The 21,562-nt window shown below is 43.4% G+C and overlaps 2 protein-coding genes across 11 annotated transcripts in view; both read right to left on the reverse strand.

Moving 5' to 3' along the window:
- Nucleotides 1-1,449: 1,449 nt before the first annotated feature.
- Nucleotides 1,450-21,562, reverse strand: part of ZNF462 (zinc finger protein 462) — a 170,428-nt gene continuing 150,315 nt past the window's right edge. For 9 of the 10 annotated variants that reach the window (XM_053296025.1, XM_053296021.1, XM_053296020.1 and 6 more), the window contains 4 exons: nucleotides 12,298-12,521; nucleotides 10,560-10,692; nucleotides 6,273-6,387; nucleotides 1,450-4,311 (listed from right to left, as the gene is read on the reverse strand). In XM_053296025.1, coding sequence (XP_053152000.1) covers nucleotides 4,104-4,311; nucleotides 6,273-6,387; nucleotides 10,560-10,692; nucleotides 12,298-12,521 — 680 coding nt within the window. In that variant the 3' untranslated portion in view covers nucleotides 1,450-4,103. The remainder of the gene's footprint in view (nucleotides 4,312-6,272; nucleotides 6,388-10,559; nucleotides 10,693-12,297; nucleotides 12,522-21,562) is intronic. The other variant, XR_008316128.1, reaches the window with a different exon arrangement.
- LOC128344932 (uncharacterized) lies at nucleotides 12,533-21,005 on the reverse strand. Its single transcript, XM_053296026.1, has 2 exons — nucleotides 19,609-21,005; nucleotides 12,533-18,624 (listed from the first exon to the last, which is right to left on the reverse strand). The coding sequence occupies exon 2, from the start codon at nucleotides 14,733-14,735 to the stop codon at nucleotides 13,824-13,826; it is 912 nt and encodes a 303-aa protein (XP_053152001.1). The 5' UTR covers nucleotides 14,736-18,624; nucleotides 19,609-21,005; the 3' UTR covers nucleotides 12,533-13,823.

The raw sequence follows: 21,562 nt of genomic DNA on the forward strand, positions 1-21,562 counted from the left end.
ACACATCACATATGACACTCCATGTTGAGTTCTCCCCTCTAATATGTAAAGATCACTACTGACAATATGTTGTGACACCATCATGTTTTTTGTCACTCCCACCAGCAAAAGCAATAATTGGTAGTGAATGATTGATTACAAATCCTGTAGGATTGGGGATTTCGGAGCACCTAGGCCTCCTCAGCTCTTCCTTTGATCCAAGCTTCAACCATAAATAGTGCTGCAACATAATCAGTGATAATAATTAAGTAGATGGTGTGGAAAGTGCCCCTGAAATCAGTCCAAGTAAGCATTTCCCTACTGCACTCACTACCTTCCTATGATCAGCTGACCATTTCTGCTTAATTGGAAAGAGTTAAACATGACTAATCCTCCTACTGACATAAATTGGACTTAAAAGTGTTTTGAATTTTTACTGGATTGTATCCAATATACATATAGTAGATTGGCTGTATATGTGCTTTGAATTATCTCAAGTAAAGTGTGATAATTTTAGAATATATATGTATGTCCAAGCAAGCCAAACATTTTGATAAAAAAGCAACACTACATTTAAAGGCTTGAGCCTTGAGTTCTTCCCTTTCGATTAAAAACAACACCTAGATGACCTTCATTTTATCCAGCCCATTTCTTCCTCTCTTAAAAATTTTCCCATTCTCCATTTCAACTTCTTATGCCTGGGACTTCCTCCCAGAATAGCTACATTCAACCCCTCATTGCTCCTTCCCCTGGAAGCACTCTGTGACACAAGGTAATATATTCCTGAGGTCTGCATGACCCTCAGGGCCATATTTTTTTAAAATCAGTTATAGGGTAAAAGGTAGGAACTGCAAAATTTGCCCTCTCCTCTGCACATTGGGCAATGTGCAACTAGTTCTAGTCCTCCAAAGAAGGCACAAAGCTCATGTTATGTGCCCACTTCAGTAATCCAGATCTGAGCCAGTAATTTGGATTTTTATTAATTTAAATTGAATATGAAATTATTGCATGCTTTAGTCTTTATTTTTAATGTGATCTAGTCACAGTTAAGAAGAAGTGCTTAATTTCCTAGTTTCAATGAATTCAGTGGGAAATGAAAATTAATTAACAGCCCAATCCTAAACATATTTATGTAGAAGCAAATTCCACCAAGTTTAATATAATTTACTTACAAGCAAATATACATCAGATGGTAACCTTTGAAAGATTTAATTCTGGCTGGATCATGTCATGTAAGGTTTTATTGCTGCTTTTACTTATTGTAAGAAAAGTGAGAATTGTTTTTAGAAAGAAAACAAGAGCAGCAACCCATGAAAAGTACCAAAAGTGCCAACAGTCCTTGCCTTTCAGGACTGATTTACAAGAAATACAAGAAACTTCACCACCCAAATTATTGTGTTTTGAAATAAGGCTCAAAAGGAAACAGGCAAGGGAGTTTAAATTCTCATTTGGATAGAACCATACACACACTCACTTTTGAAAATTCTTTATTCGTTTTCTTTTGCCTTAAAAAAAGTTATCAGTGCAACATTTCAGAACTTCCACTCCTCACCCGCCAAACACTGAGCAGTAGTTAATTTTAATTAGGAAATACTGAGTTCTGAAGCCAGTGGGTTATCATTTTGCTATTTATTTCCTTCTGTCAAACTCTGAAAAAATCCTCTGTATAAATTAAACAAATGGAAAAAAAATGTTATTCTCAATCCTAGGTCATCATTACAGCCAACAGAATCATAATAATGCATCTAAAATGTGTGTCCACAATATATCAAGGTATACATTAGGGAGGAAAAAAACACAAGGAAAAAAATATGACATTCTAGACTTGTTAAAAAGGATAATGGTCCCATATATTTATTAACAGGTTAGCAAAAACAAAACAAATCCAATGGATTACAATATTTACATGTTATTTGAAAAATAAAGTAGTGATAAAAGCATGTCACAATCATTTATTTCTTTTTTTTCCACTTTTTAATTTTTGGTAACCATTACAAACACCCAATCCAGGTATGGAACTCTTTAAATACATTTGAAATGAGGCCAATTAAAAAAAAAACAAAAAAACCCCCAAAAACATTCAGACACAAAATGTGTATTTATACTTGTCCTTCCAATGTGTTTTCCACATGACTCTCCCCCCTCCAAATAAAAAAAAAAACCCATCCCCACAAAATATGAATCCTCAAAATCAAAACACCATGCTTTCCAAGTAGCACTTATTCCACAAATGTGACAGTATTCTTTTTCTTTTCTTTTTCTTTTTTTCTTGTCATCATTTTGATGAGAAGTTCTGTTGGACACTGACTTCTCAGCAGCTTCCTTTCTCCCACCCCAACCCCCACCCTCAAAAACTAAAATAAAAAAGGCGCCCAAACAAAAAATGAAAAAGAAAAACCAACCCAAAAAGACACATGCATTTCTAAAACTAGGTTTCAGCCAAGTACTTACTACTTTTTGGAAAGAAACCCCTTTGTTCACAATCAGCTCATTACCCATGGGGCTGGACCTTCTGTTCCATGTTCATGCAAAACATCCTAAGACCTTTGCAAGAAGAAGTAACAGAAGCTCAGTCTCCATGTGTACAGATTCCTATTTATGCTACGTTGTTTCCCCTCATGCAAAGAGCTAATGGGAGGCGATCCAAACAGTTGAACTCCCACCTCGAAATCCACAAAGAGTGGATCTCCAGGCTCCAAATAGTATGGAACTGGGTCACTGCAAGCTTGCAGAACGATACATTTATCAGCTCCCTCCCTCCTCCCCCCATTGCATCAAAACAAGACACACCATATACTTAAAAAAAAAAAAAGGCAACTGTTCTTAATAACCAAAATAACAACCAGTGAGAGATGTTCAATTTGACAAGCAACAGAATGATTATGAGGACCCATTTGATTGGTCCACAACCTGCATAGCTGTGCTGTAAGTTTGGTTCTTTAGTTTAATGGGTTTTTTCATTTTTCCTTTTCTTAAAAAAGTTACTTCTTTGCTATTTCCACATGTTTAAAACTAAAAAAAAGAAACATTCTATTCACAAGGACTAATCCCTCATCCCAATCCCAAGTCTCCTGGGTGGGTGAAGAGGCCAGGGTGGGGAAACAACATTACTTTACATGAAAAAAACTTAAATTGTGCTGTATTTGTAATCCCTCAGGCTGAGCGAATGTAGACATGGGGCAAAACAAGAACGGCACATAGTCAGTCACATGAGTCTATTTAAAAAAAAACAAAAAACAACCCCTAAAATCACAGCTGAACGCTAATGAACAGCTTACCTGGAATAAAAGATGACAACTCACAGACAGGTATCTAGGAATTCTCTCTCTCTTTTTTGTATTTTTTTTTTTACTAAAATAATTAAAAAAATCACAGTATTTTAAGAAATAAAACCCCCATGGGGATTTTGAGCACAATTTTGTTTTCCTTTCTTTTAAAACTTTGTGGTTTTTTTCTTCCATTCACCATCTTGCCCAGCAGTCTCTCTCTACATTTAACCACAATGACAACAGGTAGTACTGACAAATGCAGAGATTTGTATTTTTTTTTTTATTTCCCTTGGTTAATTCTGAGGTACTAGGAAACAGGTGACTGTTTTAAGCAAAATCAGTTTTTTTAAATTTTGTTTTTGTTTTCTTGTTCTTCTAAAGCAAGTCAGTCAGTCAGTCTGGAAAAGCGTAATATGTATATTAAAACTAGAAAAAAACTGCGCCCACATTTGTGCGCTGAACGTTGTCCCCTACACTCTTCCATCCTCATGACTCTTCCATTCTCGAAACAATCCAAAGTCTTCATGGCAAAGCACATTGGCATAATGCGAGAACGTTGGGGAGTCTGCTTCTTAAGTTCATTTGAATGTAACTTCCCATTGTCAAGATCCAGAAGAGTTGCAGAGATGTAATAGAGTCACATATTTTGTCGTCCTCAATTAAATAAATTTAATATATGTACACACACACACGCACACGCACACGCAGACACACATACACACACGCACACAGGTACCAGTGCTTTGAAAATAGATCATTCAGTCCTAAAAGCAGCTTTGATTCTTCCTTGTCCCCCTCCCCAGCCCTTCCCATCCATCACTGTTCAAGTAGGTTGTTTGAAATCACACCAGGTGCTCATTCGCTTGTGGCCTCTGCATTCTCTTGGAGTGATTTATCAGCAGCAGCAGCAATACAGATGGCAGTTTCATTCTTGTGGGGAAAGTCCACCACTATTTTCGTGCTGCTTTCCATCTCTTCTGCCAACAGTACCTTAACATTCTCTTCTGTGTCCTCTTTTGGCTGGCCAGCTTCGCTGATCGCCCGCTTAGTTTCATTCACAGCCCTGGAAATCCAGCCAGTAGAGAATGAGACATTTAGATACAGAGCCATTACACATTTCCAATGCCTCTCGATGGGATTTGCATGAAATGGCCAAGCCAGACTTGAGCACGTGTGAGCCATAACTAAGAAGCTATATTGCAGCACCAATGTCCTAGAGGGGCAGCCATATTAGCCTGAAGCAGCAAACACAGAATCTTGTGGTACCATAAACAAATGTATTACTGTGGCATAAGCTTTTGGTGATAGAACCTATCACCCATAGACACCCCAGAATAGAATAAAAATGGGAAAATGTTGTTGTACAAAGTTAGGCCAAAGTGTCAAGCAAGAGCTATCCATACATGCATTGCAGTATGATGCAGAGCACAAACAAATGCGACAAACTCTCTACTACCAGCACTATAAATAGGCAAAGAAACCAGTGGGACCTCATTTCAACTTCCCAGGATATTCTGTAGCAGACCTGAAAGTCACCATACTCCGGGCAAAAATGGCTAAAAGGGTGAATCCAGCATGAAACTGCCAAATTGAAACTTATTAGCAAAACTGACAGTGCAGAATTTGGTCTCAGTAAATCCTAGGAATGTTTAACTCACTAGAAAGTAATTGTCCCTCTTTACTTTTGCAGTAGCTTGGCCTATTCATCCTCAGCGGCAGCTACATAAGAACTGGCCACATTCACCCTGGTTGCATCTTGTATGCATTTGATTCTTCATTCACTTGTGCTCTGCATAATACTGTGACACACCCACTGCTATCTTGCATTGCTCGACTGACCACACTTCGTTAATCCCATTTGTCTTTGAACTCAGAACAGACGTTACCACTTAGGTGACTTCTCCATGCACCAAATGAAGTGGGCTCTAATCCACAGAAGCATATGCCACCATACATTTGTTAAGACGTTACGATGCCCCAAGATCATCATAATTTAATGTTAGGCTTTAAGGATCCACCATATCTGAAGGAGTTCGGACTGTGTAAGAAAAAAACACTGTGGCCCCAGGAACACTGTCTAGAGAAAAGAATGCCCTGCAAAGATACAGAAGGGTTCCATGATGAGGACTGTGTGTGCTTTAAATTATCTGCACCAAGAAAAAGGTAAAGGTAAAGTGTGCCATCAAGTCAATTTTGACTCCTGGTGATCACAGAGCCCTGTGGTTTTCTTTGGTACAGGAGGGGTTTACCATTACCTCCTCCCGTGCAGTATGAGATGATGCCTTCCAGCATCTTCCTATATTGCTGCTACCAGCGGGGATTCAAAACTTCTGCTTGTTAAGTCAAGCATTTCCACACTGGAAAAAGGCACTAGGTAAAAATTAAGAAAAAACCTTTCATCCCTCTTTGGAAGGAAAATTATGCTGGCCAGAATGACAGAAGACTGACTTCTTTTTGAATAATGGGAATGAAGCGATTCTTGTTAAGAGGAGGTTGCTTGGGCTGCTGCTTCTTTGGGAGAGGAAACAATCTTTTCATCCCTTTTGTTATGGAAACTACTTTGAGAACTTTTATTGAAAAGAGGTATAGAAAATAATAACAATCATAACAATAATAGTATATTCTGGGTGCCAGTAATTTCTGTGTTGGAATGGACTCTTTTATGACTTGTTTGTTTTATCATTTCTTCATATATATTATATTAAAGTAAAGGTAAAGTTGTGCCCTTGAGTTGGTGTCGACTCCTGGCACTCACAGAGCCCTGTGGTTGTCTTTGGTAGAATACAGGAGTAGTTTACCATTGCCATCTCCTGTACAGTGTGAGATTATGCCTTTCAGCATCTTCCTATATTGCAGCTGCCCGATATACCAGCAGGGATTCGAACCAGCAACCTCTTGCTCACTAGGCAAGTCATTTCCCTGCTTTGCCATTAGATGGCATATATATTGGGATGGTTGAAATGAGGAACGGGCAACCATTATTGTCTTTATTTGTATAGAGCAGCACCTCTTAGACCAACTTACATGCCATGCCTCAGTACATGCCGTTCCCACTCGGAGCCCTCTGCAAATGATCGACCACAAAATTCACATGGGAAACGTTTTTCTGGAGGTCCATTCTCCGAGAATCTCATGGACCCTACAGGAAAACAAAACATATTTCAGCTCTCAGTAGTAGTTTTCATATTTCTCTTAAGAAAAAACACAAAATAAGATTATTTTACAAAAACACACAAATTTTGAAATACACCAAAAATTTTTTAAAAAAATTCCTCTTTAAACCAAAAACAAACAAAAACTCAAAACACAGCCCTGAAAGGGAATCCTACATATCCCTAGTGCAGAACTGCATTAATTAGTACCAATACTCTCAAGCTGAGGATACCACTAAATTATATGCAAATTTGCATCTATTACGGAAGAAGGACACTCAGAAGCTCTCATTTAGGCACACATGGTAACGATTATCTAATAAATCTGAGAAGTATTTAATATTTGGAAAATATTTCAATTCATATATACACCCTTTCAGTCTCACACAACTTGTCTTCCACTTCCAGATGTAACCAGTTAATTACTCATTTCAAGTCTACATTTCCATACCGCTATTTTAAATTATCCTTCACCTTAATCTTAAAAAAAGACTCCTCTAGGTGCAAGGCTACATTTTCACTACCGCAGCTAAACTGCTTTAACTGTTACTAGTTTGCTCCGAATAAATCCCGAGAGTTGTTATTCTTATCAAAACGTGAGGCTAAAGGTCTCAAACACAGAATAATCAGCACTCTGAGAATGCTTTTGGACATTAGAGTAATATAAACGGAACAGGATATGCAAATGTCTGGCACGTTCTGCTCCTTGCATCTCCATCTTGTGTATAATAGAGGATTCTCATTGCCATAACCAGCTTGTTTGTGTGAAAGATGCAAAAGATTGATTTTGCACAATACAGAGATGCAGACGAACAGGAAGCATGAGGTGTACACACTTCCTGTTTTCTTTCCTTGTTATAACATCTGAAGCTACTCTCACACGTACGGGCTTTACATTAGCTGTAATTCTCAGTGTAGATGTAGTTCTAGAGTTGGCTTGGGGGAAAAGAGAAAGTATTTGATTTTTCTTGTACAGTACATGCACACATTCCCTCCCACCAAAAAAAGAACCTTTAGGCAACAAGACAATTTGAAAAGCGAGAGGCAGCTGCTGGTATGGCTGTTGTGAGCCCTGAAACTTCAGAGCACCATCCCAATTGACTGAACTGAATGGGTATCACTTCAGATGTCGATTGCAGTCATTTTCCCCTGGATTTATGGATTCTACCTATACACAAGATGTTTCTTGTGTATGGTAGACTTAAACAAAATGCTTCATTAACCTGACTATGCTCTGCCAATAAAAATGGTGGGCATTATCCAGCCAAAGTTTAAGGACTTCTAAGACCCATTGATTCCAATGGGAAACAACTAATCACGGGCTTAAATCACTCCCATTGAAATCAATAGGACTTAGAAGTGATTATACTTGGCTAGATCGTGCCCTGCTGGTATAACGGAACGGTCTCCGCACCTTGAAGGCACTGTGGGCATTCCATGTAGCTGAAATGCAGGCCCTGTGCAAACAAGAGAGCAGGCCACTAAACAAAAGATGAAACGTTTTCTCACAAAATTAAGATGATCGCCACACAGGCCATTAAAAATAATTGCTTGGACTATCTCGCTTGATTCTTTTCACTGAAAATGAGACGGCACCATCTGCTCCATGCATTAATTCTTTAGCAGGGATTATCTTGAGCAAGAAAACAACAGAATGCCAATGCTTTTGCCTTCCCCGAGTCCTCTTAAAGTACATAATGAAAGAAATGGGGATTTTGCTTCATTTACTCCTGATCTTTGCTTGCCTCATTTCCACATTTTATTATAATGTATACTGCTCATGAGCCAACTTAAGATGCTGACAGTCTCTCTCTCTCTCATGCACGCGCACACACACACACCCCTTCTTTTCTCTGGGCAGTTTCAATGCTGGGATGAGAGACCATCACTATCTGCCCAAAGGCTTTCCCCATGCATTGATTGTTAAAACTATCAAGGAGCATAAATCATTTTATAAACTTGTTATTTATGTTAAAAGGATCTTTCACAAAATGCTGATGTTTATCACTTAAATATCTTACTGTTGGGTCCTCAAACAGAATAAATTTGCCAAAGCATGGGGAGGGGAAGGATTTGGAGTTTTGCACAAAATTCCAAATTCTACTATTGAAAATGAATTATACAGAGTGAGCATATTTGCATGCATTTACTTTAATTAGCATGTTTTTACACAATTTGATTATTTCACTCCCACTCCACATCAGCTTTGAAATATATTTTTAAAATGGTTTGTTCTAGAAAATGCTAGTGGAGGTGAAATAGGCGAGTTTGAAATAACTGTCAAAGCCTATTAGCCATGATATGGAACCTAAATGCCCAAAGGTGGGGGGCTGGACAAGATGGTCTTCAAAACCCCTCCAACTCCATGATTCTACATTTATGAAGTGATGGGACCAACAGCAGGTCTTCTGGACCAAGAGTGTGATTTTCTTCTGCTATGAATTCACTAAGTGAATTCATAGACTTGCATTTTGGGCAGTATACAAATATGTTATAAATATACTGTACTGTACTACACTAAACTACACTACATAAATAAAACAAATAAGTGGCCCTCTTTCTCAACCCCTGATTTACAACATGGGGATAATGCTGACCTACTTTACAAGACTGTAAAGATTACTGAGATACCGCACTGGCTTGTTGCCTTTCGTTGCTTAAGGAGAATGCTCTGGGCTGCCTTGCCCCCTTTGCTGGCTTCACCCCTGGGCCAGAGCTGATACTGACACTATTCTGCCCCCTTGCTGGCTCTGTTCCTGGCTTTCTTGCCAGCCATGCCCCCCACCTCACTGCCCCTTTCCCCCCTTGTTGGTGCACCAAAGGTGTGGAGGGTGAGCAGGAAGAGAGCAGCATTGGAACCAGTGAGGAGGGGACGGGGCCAGTGAGAAGAAAAAAGGGATGGGGTAATGGCAGTGGGCAGCAGGTCTGGGACAGGACAGGGTCCCCACACTTGCCACCATGTGGCGCCCTTGCCACCTGAGGCCATTACCTCACTTTGCCTCATGGGGGAGCTGCCTCTGCTCAAATAATATATGTGAAGCAACCTGAATGCTAAGGAAGTGATATATAAAAACTATTATGAAACAGGACACATACCATAGTGTCTGTTATCCCTGTGAATATGAACATTTATACTTGCAGTAGCCATAAAGGTTGGCTGTAGTCAATCAGCTCCCAGTTTGGGACTGTGGGAGATTACATGAGTGCACAGGGTCAGCAAGCACAGCAATCAGCTGCACATGCATCTTCAGACAGAGAAGCAGGGTTAGGGGCCACCAGAAGGCCAGGCTGTGTGTGTGGCTCTGACTTGCTTCTCACTCAAAGGCTTTCAAGGCAGAACTCAAAGGTCCAGGGTGGCAAAGCTTCAGCAAGGGGAGGTTGAGGTGGATGACCAGTCCTCAAAGCAGATACCTACCAAGCAGATACCTCTAGATTATACCTCCCATTACCCCATGGGTTGTTTGGTTAGTTTTGGATGTGAGCTTCTCTCCCCCATCTGCTTCTAACTGAAAATGTTTTCAGCTTGTCCCAGATATATTTAAGTAGTTATGTCACGGGTTTGTAGGTGAGATTCTAGTTATAAACACATAAAGCCATCTGGTCTTCCCATTCCCCCTCGCAAATTGCTTTAAATTAAATTATTTGTAATTCAGAACTAGAAAAAATGATGGATGCTTGGTCATGCAGGTGCTTAAACGTTTGATGCAGGCACTATGAAATAAATATAAGAATTGTAGGCAGGCACAAAATATAGAAAGTGTTAGGCAGGCACAGAACATTTATGGTATTGTATTAGCCAGGACTTAAGCCATCTTTATTTTACATCTTCATATTAGTTGAAACCTTGAATTAGGCCAAGATCCCAGACTGCTCATTTCAGAAGAATTCTGTAGGGTGAGAACCAAAACTTTTAAGGCTATTGTGAGGTTTTCCGTGTGGTCCAGTTGTTTCCTTGTTAACTAGCAATTAACTATCTCCTGGAGACAGAGAAGAACCATTTTAAAAATCCTGAAGGCAGAGTGGCTTGACAACTAAAAAAAAATCTGCCTTTGCGGCTGCATATCTGTGTTCCTGAAGAAAAATTCCGGCAAGTTAAAAATGTTGCTCTTTGAGGTTGGCTGGATGCAGCATTACGTTGTCAGCAGACAACAATACTGACCTCTCTGTTCAGTCTTCGGACTCATCTCCTCTTCCTTTTCTTCCTCATCGCTGCTGGAACTCTCCTCTTTCCCCTTCATTTGTTCCAACTGATCTAAGTTAACCCGTCCAACCAGCTCAAAATTGCGACTCACCTTTGGAGAAGGAGACAATACAGTGGAACCTCATTTATTTAGACTTCTCAACCTATACATCATATATACTTTTAATTTTTCATTTACCATACAGCAAAGGGGGCTTCTCAGATTTTGCAACAGCATGACTCTCCATGTACGGAGAGATTTGAGACTCCTAACATGTTAAATAGGACATAAAGAGAAATAGATTAATCTGGAAGCAGTTGCTTTTGCCCCCATCTTGGAGGGCTGCAAGGAACCAAAAGCACAGAAATGCTGATCAGGGACACAACCATAAAAGAGCAGAGGAGGGCATTACCAAAAACAACAAAAGGTGGATGGCAGGGGGTCAATACTGATGGTGTTCTATGGAGCAGTGTGAGAACAGGGCATGTTTCTTGGTATTGAATTTTGTGGATCAATCAGCAAGAAGCAGCTCATATCTCCCCAGATGTGATTTTCAAAATGAATCCATGCCATCCATGTGTGGCAAAGGGGCTTTTGAGAGTCCTAGTAGTGAACCCCTATAGATGGCTTCCACCCAGAATTACTGTACTGTTGTACACCATTGGTGGTACCGTTGATTACATCCATAAGGGGGAGAGGCAGTGAAATTTCAAAAGTGGTCTAGTCCTGAGAGATTCTGGCTCTGCTGTATGTGTGCAAGAATGCCAATTCTTGATATGGGGCTGGGAGAGAGCTGGGAGAAGAGCAGCAGGAAGCAAATGAGTGCGGCCAGTCAGCAGGAAAGGGAGCAGGGAGGAGGAAGAAAGCAACTGCTTTGCATCTGGGCTGAGGATGTCTATAGGATCCTCTCCCCCTCCCTCCACTATTTAACTGAGCACAATATTTGCCATTTGTTTGACAAAGCACCTCACTAAGCCTACAGGACTGGTTATGAATTGTGCCCATATTTAGCCCATTAAAAACCAGGTCTGCACCAAGCCCATCTGTTGCCTATGTGTACATATTCACTCATTAATAATGCTTAACAGTTATTGGGAGGTACTTCATAACTGATACATAAGCTATAAATTTGATTGGCAGCCAAATTCTGTGGAACCCTTGGGTAAAACGTATGCTGAGTAAACAATGACAAAATAGTTTGGGCTAGGGCAAGAAATACATAATTGTATCCACCTCAAGCTATGGAAGAATTGCCACAGAAGAACAGAATGGATATTTATCAGGGTGTTATGTGGCTGCAAACTTGGACTTTAAATATCTTGTCCCTCAAATAAAATAAAACTGAAAATAATTTTTTGCATGAAAGCTTAAAACGGTCATTATTGTGTGTTCATCACAGGAGTCCTCCCTTGTTCATCCCCAGCATTTGGTATTGTGTGAAACATGCAGGTTCCAACCAGCTATCATGGTTAACAACAACAACACAACAACAACAATTGATAAACCCATCCTCCCTGAATTTGTCCAAGTCCTTCTAAAAGGCATATTAAGCTAGTGGTCACTACCACATCTGCTGAACTCCCTAAGTTGGTTATGTTTTGAAGAAATATTTTCCTAATATATATGAGTATAATGGCACTTTTTCTGGTGCTATGAGAAAATCTGCACTCTAGCACGTGTACTGGCACAGGTACACAAGAGCTGGCCCAAACTCACCTTATGCTCATCTCGAAGGTGAGTATCCAGCTCATCCGTGTGCTTGGTCTCATAGTAGCAGAGTTGGCATTTGTAAGGCCTGAGCTCATTGTGCTTCTCTATGTGCTGCTGTAAGCTCTCATCACTGGAACACGTGAAGGTACACTTGTCACAGCGGAAAACGATTCCCTGCAAATACTTGGACAGCTTGGAACGGCACACCTCGATGGGAACCACTCGCTCTTCTGTTGGGGCAAAAAGAGATGGTGGGAGAAGTTTCATTAGTCAGCCGTTCTAGAGAAGCAGAGACTTTGCAAAGAATGCTCATGCATATGGCACTTCACCTCCATTCTGCTACACAGCCACCACTTTCCACAAGCTGCATTCTAAACCTGCCACTTATTGATATGTTTCTATGCTGTACTACTTTTAATGTGAACAGTACTTCATAAAACTGACAGCAACAGTGGCCTGGCCCCAACACAATAGGCAAAATACTTCAAACCAGTACAAAATTATATAAACAAACCATGATATCTGTAGAAATAATAATATGAAAATATCAAAAAGTAATAAAATAATATCTTCCCAAGTTTACAAGTTTAAAAAAACCCCACCAAAAACAAAACAAAACAAAACAAAAAACCCCAGGTTGCTCACCTGTAACTTATGTCTGGAAGAGATCTATCAACATCCATAAGTATGAGTTCTGCACCTGCACAGGGACCACGCAGTAGCCAAGCCGCAGCTTGTCGACAGCGTCCAAGCCCTGCCTCCACACCTACAGTGTGCTATTTAAAGGCGGGCTGGGCGCCATGTTCCTCAGTTCTTGGACAACCACCGTGAATGACAACCATTCAGGTAAGCAGGTGAGTTCATCAATGTTAATATGATAATAGTTCTCTGACAGTCTGAGTAGCTGGGGAAACCATGGTTGTCTGGGCCACCATGGGGTCATAAGGATGCAAGATGTTGGGGTGGCTAGCAGACAAGCAACAAATCAACTTATTAGTGGTTGTGGAAGAAACATGTGAGGGGTTTCTAGAGACCAATCCAGCTGGAACACGTCCCCTAGTGACTGTCAATCATGTCCCGCCCTTGAGCAGAAGTGGGAGCACTTCGTGTTTATTGAAGTTGCAAACAGGTCTATGGAGGGTTCCATCCAGTGGTCGAAGAGGGGAGCAATGTATATTGTATTGAGCTCCCATTCATGTTGTTGGTGTTGAACAAACACCCTACTGAGATCGTCTCCTAGGACATTCTCCAGGACCTTGATGTGGATTGCCATTGGGGATACTTGGTGACGGACACAGCAGTGCCACAGCTGAACACTGAGGGCATACAAGCTTCAAGATACAGTCCCACCTTGATGGTTGATGTAAGCTTGGGCTGTTGTATTGTCCAATTATATTTGGACAACTTTGCCTTGTATCAGTGGCAAGAAAGCCTGTAGTGCCTGGAAGAAGGCTAGCAACTCCAGGAAGCTGATATGCAACTGAGCCTGGTGAGGGGTCCATTTGCCATATTGCCAGAATATCTGATGACATTCACAATGGGCACCCCACCCTAGCAATGGTGCGTCTGTCATCAGCCAAACTGATGGAGATGGCGTCTGGAGCGGGACTTCCTCTAGGAGATTCCGGCTGTCTGACCACCATGACAGTGATCGTAGAATTTGTGGTGGCAGCTCCAGATGTTCCCGCTGACTGTCTCTGTTGGGATGGAAAACTGACAGTAACCATAGTTGTAGTTTCCACATTTTCAGACGTGCGTAATGTATCACTGTATTGCAGGATGCCATAAGGTTGAGCAGTCGCTGTATCAACTGAACTGGCTGTATGTGATGTTGTTGGAAGACCTGCACCAGATCTCTGATGCAGTTGGACCTTTCTTCTGGTAAGTATGCCCTTTGGGATATCGTGTTCAACACTGCCCCTATATAGGTGATAGCGAACACGGGTTCCAGGTGGGAACTTTTCCAATTGACTTGGATTCTCAGGTCTTGGAGGACAGTCAGAACATACTGGATCTAAGAAAGTAACTCGTCTCGGTCCCTGGATGTCATAAGCCAGTCGTCCAAGTATGGGTAAATAGCAACGCCTTTTGTCCTCAGATGGGAAATTACTACTGGCATACATTTGGTAAAAACCCTTCGGGCAGTGGAAAATCTGCAGAGTAAGACATTGTATTGGTACACTTGGTGGCCTACAGGGAAACGTAGGTACTTCCTGTGATGTTCTCTTATGTTGATATGAAAGTTGGCATCTTTCAAATCCAGCATTGCAAGACACTTCTCTTGGTGGAGAAGTGGTAGTATCTCCTGCAACGCCATCATATGACATTATCTGACATGGATCAGTTTGTTTAGATGGCTTAGGTCCATTACGGGGCGGATGCCCCCATCCTGCTTTGGGATCTGAAAGCAGCAGGCGTAGAACCCTTCCTGCCTGTGCACCCATGACACCGGGGTGATTGCACCCTTCCCCAACAGTTCCTCCACCTCCTCCTGTAATGCTAAGGATGGTGGAGTGAACCTCATTCCCGTAAAGTGAGAGGTCATCTTGAATTTTATGGCATATCCTGAGGATATGATCTTCAGGACCTGGGGGTCCGATGTTATTCCCGATGCCATGCAGGGGTATGGCGTGCCAGCTTGATGGAACTGCGTGGCAATGCTGGGTCGGTGATGGTATTCGCTTGCCAAGATGTTAAGACCCCTGCAGGTGGGATTGGGGGGAAGTCCAGTGTTGGTGGGAGGTCCCAAACTTCAAAGACGCTTCTGCAATTCTGGTTGTTTGGTATGGTGGGACTGAGTGGCTTTTGGCTTTACTTTGGTAAGGACATTTATGGTAGGGGTTATACTGCTTCCTGTAGTCACGGCGATCTTGCTGCCTAAAGGGAAGCCTCTGTTTGCCGTAATAGGAACGGTAGTTCAGGGTGTATGTGGAGGTAGAAGCAGCCGAGGTGAACGTTTTCACTGTGAACTTAGATTTTTTAAGTTGCTCCATGGTGGCATCTGTTGACTCACTGAAAAGGCCAGTTCTGTCAAAGGTCAGACCTTCAATTTTCTTCTTCATGTCGCTCTGAAGGTTTGTAGATCTCAGCCATGTGTGTCTCTGCAAAGTCAAAGCAGCAGTCAGGGAACAAGACTCTGACTCCGTGAGATGCTTAACAATACTTAACTGCTGTCTGGTTAAGTCAGCCGATTTCTCCAGGGTTAACTGGAACTTCTTCTTGAAATCTTCAGGGGATAAGTTGTCCAAGTCACCCTGAAGAGATTCCCATAGGCTGTGGTTTTATTTGGCCATACGTGCCGAGTAATTTGCCACTTTATTGGCGGGCAGGAGGTGAAGTAAACCTTTCTGCCTAATAACCCCAATTTTATAGCTTCTTTATCAGATGGTGTGATGTGGCACCTTTCCCGTTTTTGAAGAGGTAGCACAATCGATTACAAGGGAATTAGGAGCTGGGTGTTTTAGAAGGTAAGTGTTGTCCTCCTGAATGTGATATAGGCTTTCGAGTCTTTGGGATGTGGGAGCAGATGTATGAAGCACTCCCCAGGCACATTTTGCCACTCTGGTGATCACCGGGAGCATGGGCAAGGCCACGGGCTGAGTGGCCTGAGATTTGGCCATGAAATTGTATACTGGGTCATCTATTGTTGACAATTCCAAATGCAAGTCCAAACCCAGTGCTTCCGCCATGGCCTGCACATGTTTGTGATAGGCCTTCATTTCTTCATTCGGGGAAACATAAGTGGATGGAGGGACGTCAGTGGGGGGATCCACTAAGCTGTCTGCATCCTCTGGATCAGATTCAAAATCAGAGGAACCATAGTTTTCCAAGGCAGATCTAAGCAGAGAAGATGGGACACATGTCTGAGTCTCCACAGTAGTGTTTTGTGGGGGAGGCAAAGCACCTGTCTGGGTGCTTATGGACCTGAAGAGTGGAGATGTAGTTTGAGTGGCCCGTGACATCATAGAGAGAGAAGAGGTTTGCGATGCTTTGGAAGTACAAGAAATGGACTCACTTTGGGTAGCAGGGTCAGTCAAGGTGGTCACTGCCAGAGATGAAGCAATTGGAGTGTATGTCCTTGGAGTAAAAGGCTTCCAGGATTTTTTCCATCTGGTAAACATATGGCCCTCCTGGGGAACAGGTACCCATGGTAGTCGCTGAGGGGGCAGCAGAGGGGTACTTGAGGAACAGTCCAGAATCAAAAAGAGAGTGTGTGCAGTGGTCGGGACTAAGCCAGTATTGGTATTTGCGTCCTTCACGAACGTCGGTATCGGCACCTGGCATCATGGTGACACTTGTCTTGAAGTTGATAGCACCAGAGTGTGTAAAGCTGATGTCAAAGGAGCATCCTGTCAAACCTTCAGTGTCGAAGGGGCTGAAGACGAGATTGGTGTTGGCGCCGGAGACAGGGAACCTCAATGTCGAACGCGTCAATGTTGACGGGCGGTTGGTGTCCAACTGTTCTGTTGGTATCGGTGCCAAAGGCATGGTGTCGAGAGAGACCTTCGACTTTGAAGTCGGTGTCGAAGGAAGACCGTGAAGTGCTGGTGGTGACCTAAGGTGAACCTAACGGTTCCCGCGTTAGGTCGATAGTCTTTGACTTCTTTCTCAGCGGTGTCGTGGGAGTCTCGGTAGCACGGTGCTTTATTGACTTCGAGACTCCTGGCATTGAACTGGTTCCTTCACCATGTGGATGACGGGTTTGCAGCATCGACAACGTAAGCTTAGGAACTTCTGACGTTGAGAGGGACGTCGATGTTGATATTCTAGGTCTGTGTTGACTCAATGACGACGCTAATGTTGACAGTCTCAACTTTTGTTGAAAGTGGTGTCGAAGTTGATTTTGACATCTTAGACCTTTGCTGAGATGGCAGCGAAGATGACATCGAGGCTGGCTTTGGAGGAATCTTAGACGCCGAAGTAGATGGGCCTGGCTCACCAGGCGTCGAAGGGCTCAAGACTTCGTCATAAATGGCGGCACATTCAGCCATTCCAGAATTCGAGAAGCGTAGTCAGGTCCGTTCTGGGTCAAGTGCCAGTCGCCGTCCGTCAGCCAAAGCCGGTCCAATATTTCACCATACGTAGTCCATCAGCCAGAAATGGGTCAAAACTAAATATCCACCCTTTCTTTCCTTCTTTTTAAAATATAGATGAACTCACTGAAGGAAAAACCACTGAAGAACTTATCCGACGAACAAGCGGTAGACCAAGGTCCAAATGCGAAGGCGGTCGGAAAAGAACTGAGGAACATGGCGCCCAGCCCACCTTTAAATAGCACGTGTGGAGGTGGGGCTTGGATGCCTTCGACAAGCTGCGGCTTGGCTACAGCGTGGTCCCTGCACAGGGACAGAACTCATACTTATGGATCTCAACGGATTTCGATCCAAATCATATAATACACAATATCAAAGATGCAATGTGAATGTGAAACCTGGAGACTGACAATAGGCATAGGGTAGTGAATTCCAGTCAATTCCAGTCAAGTAGACTGTTTGCCGGAAACAAACTATTGGCCAAACATGTTTTGACCTCTCACAGTCTTCATCAGTAAAACCAGTCAATATGCTATAGGAGTCTACAGACTTGCAGACCTCCTCTGTTTTAGCATATACCACACCAGCACAATCACTTTCAAACTGGCAAAATGATACATCAAGAGATTTTTCCCCACGAAAGAATCAACTTTCTTCCAGATCTCCTCTGTGAAATGGGGCACAGTTATCATTTTGAAAATATAGTTAATTATTAAGGTTTAAAACCCATCCCATCCTGAAGACATGATGCAAATAAAAATGTACATTTTAAGTTACAGTATCATTTAAAGTCCCCTCCTCTTTGCTGACTTAACCAGGCAGCCCCACCATATCATAAGCCTTGGAATGTGTCCAAAAGATACTCAGGCTTGCACTTAAACAGGTTTCTGGGGGAGAGAGGAGATATTTCTCATAATGACTGGGGGGGGGGGGCACAATAGTGCACCTAGCAAGGAAATCTCTGTACTTGCTGTCTGGATCTAGCATGAAGATAACATTGTTAAAAGGACACCTAAGGAAGAAATAGTGAGACCTTCGTTAAAATAAAGCATTCTAAGTAGAACTAGGGGAGCCCAATTTCTGTTTCTTTCTACACAAAAAAGCATTTTAACCAGAACAAGTTTCATGACAAAGGGCTCAAGCAGAAAAGCCATTGGCTGACTAAGAAAGTGTGCATGTTAGCAGGCTCTATGGGGACATGATGGAAGCCTACATGCAACTCCCCCAGTCCTCCTCCGTGCGCGCTGTTGCGCCAGAGGGTGGAGCTTCCCAGCTCTGCCTGCTGAGCTCCAGAAGCGCTCTGTAAGAGAGGAAACACGTTGCTGAGCGTTGATATTTCTCTGACAGAAGTTGATCTTTCTAATTTGTTTTACATGCAGGCATTCACAGACAGGAATTGCTCCTGTAAAGTTCATGTGTGAAACAAAACGTCTAGAACAAATGCTATTGGATTTTGGTGGCAATTACACATTTTATCATGCTGTAAATTTTGCTTCTCTCTCTCTCCCCCCCTCCCCCCATTAGTGTTCCCTTTAACAGGGATCCCCAGATATTGTTGACTACAACTCCCATCATCCCTATTGCAGATGGGGATGCTGGGAGTTGCAGTCAACAACATCTGGGAATCCCTGTTAGAGGGAACACACTGCTCCCCGCCAAACACACACCCAAACCATCATCATGGTCAAAAATAGTTTGTCTGAGGTTCCTTTGCAAAGTTGACACTGCACAATAACTTTTCCAAGAAAGCAAAAAATTAAAAATAAAATAAAAGGGGGGGGGAGAGACAGCTCACCCAAACTACTTTTAAATAACCATCATTTCCTTTCTGCTGAGCAATGTAAAACTGTGTCTGTACTTGGAGAGAGAGAGAAACTGAAAGGCCTCAGGCACATTGTACTTGGTAAACTGCATTGAGCACTGGAAAAATGTCAGTGCATTTCTTCAAAGGCTGGATGGGAATGGCTTATCAGAAGATAGGGACAGCTAATTTCATTATCTGGACTAAATGAAAAAGCTACAAGCTTTGGCTGGGCATTGATGTGCATTTCCATAGCTTTGAGGATAGGAGTGCCAATGCGGTTCAAGAGGTTAGGCTGTTAGGAAATCCAAGCCCAATTTACAAGCCAGGAGCTATTTCTTACTACCACAGTTGTCCATGCAACAGCGAGTTTCTAGTCTTAAAAAAATTCTCCTTAAAGCCTTATAAAGTACATAGAATTGCAGCTCCCTTTGTGCCCATATAAGGTAAGTTAAAACCATGATGGTGTGCAAGTTGACTGACCTGAATTAAGCGACACAGTACACTCCGAGGCAGATTGAAAGCATCCTGTAGCCTGTAACAGCTTTAATGAGAAACACATTGCCCCACTTTTAACTGAACCTGCTCCCCATCCAAAGCCACCCCACATTCTGGCTATAAACAGTCTCATATTAACATCTGTCTTAACTATGGTTTTTGGAACCAGAAGATGTTCATTCTACACCTGATCAGCACACATATCTTCCATCTACTTAGATCAGCATTTTATTTTTCATTGTGAGCGAAGCATTTAAAACAAGTGTCTATCATACCAAAATATATAAATAAAAGATGGGTGGAGGGGAGAAAAACCACTTTCTGAGCTGGTGATCTTGCTCTAGGTCCAAGGATGAAAAGATCAAGGGGAACAGAATGGAACAGGGAACCAGATACCAGAGAGCTATTCTCCACTGTTAATCAACACAAAGTTGGAGGAAAGATCAGTACACAATGCACTGCCCTTTGTTAAAGAGTCGATGATTTCCTGGCAAAAACCAACACACGCAACAGTAGCCCAGATTTCAGGTGCTGGTTCAGGTTTCAGGCAGAACACCAAACGTTGTCCACCACTTTCCTCCATACTACTTCTACTCTGTCTCCCTCCTCCTTTTCAAATCCTGTTCATTGAGGAAGGAAGACGACTCAGAACAGAGCTGGGGGCAAGCAGCAATGGGAGGCAGTTGGGGTAGCGGTGGGCAGTGGGACAGCAGCCTCCCCAGTAATCTGCCTCCTGAGGTGGCTACCGTGGTCCATCTCATTCTAAGGCCAGTCCCAACCGAACATAGACACACAAATGAACCACCACCACTACAAGAAAACCCCCCTTTGCATTTTAAGACCAGTCCAAGACATATTGGCACAACATGCAGAAAATACAAATTGTGTGGACTAAAGTACAGTGCTGTATCTTGTATTTTGTGACCACTTAATGCGATCCCATTAATGGGAAACTACCTGATACTGCCTACAGCTCACTCGCCCCTGCCCCACCACTTGCCTCGTTCACTTGCTCATTCCATGCCACTCGTTTGCTCCCCACCGCTTGCTCACACGTTCCCTGCTGCTCACTTGCTCCCCACCACTCGCTTGCTTACTCCCTGCTCACTCTCTCACTCGCCTCCTCCCTATTGATTTCCTCGCCCCCTGCCCATTCCTCTTCCCTATCTGCATATGGAATCCCCACTGCCCAATCACCACTGTGCTTCTGTTCGGTTATCTCTGATTGGTAAAGCACTGCATGGGCAGGGCTTGCCATGTATGATCTTAGTGTATTATACAGTACTAGTGGGCCCGGGCGCAGCGCATCTGCGCCTCTAGCTGGGCACAGCCGTCCCCCGCCGTCTCGGGGACTGGGGGCAGAGCCAGCCGTGCCCCCGCCGGCTCCCTCCGCCTCGCCCCCCCACCATGCTGCTGCCTCCTCCTCCTCCCTCCACACACCCCTTTTCCCCCTTGCGGCGGTGGCGCTGCGCCCGCCGGCCCAATTGGCTCCTGTCGCGTGCTCTTCCCTCCCACCCTTGCGGGGCGGGGCTTGCAACATCCCACACATCCCCCCTGGCCCATCTTCAAGAATCTTTTTCCATAGTTGCCACTGTGGCCGGGCCGACTGCCGCCACCGCGGCCGGGCCGACCCGCGGCCCAGCCAGGCCCGCCGCCACCACCGTGCTGCCAGGCCAGGCCGCCCCCACCCCGCCGCTGCTGCACCACCATCACCACGCTGTCGGGCCGGGCTGCCCCCGCCGCCTCACATCTGCGGCCGGGCTGGGGCCCGCTGCCTGGCCCGCCGCCTTGCCTCCGCAGCCGCGCAGCCAGGCCATGGCCACCGCTGTTCTCCTGGGTGCGCCTTAGCCAATCAGGCGCCCCTGCAGCCCAGCCAATCAGCTGGGCTGCCAGGACGCACGTTCAAAAGGCACACCCAGGAGAATTATATGTATAGATA

Source organism: Hemicordylus capensis, chromosome 2, assembly GCF_027244095.1.
Source record: "Hemicordylus capensis ecotype Gifberg chromosome 2, rHemCap1.1.pri, whole genome shotgun sequence".
NCBI lineage: Eukaryota > Metazoa > Chordata > Lepidosauria > Squamata > Cordylidae > Hemicordylus > Hemicordylus capensis.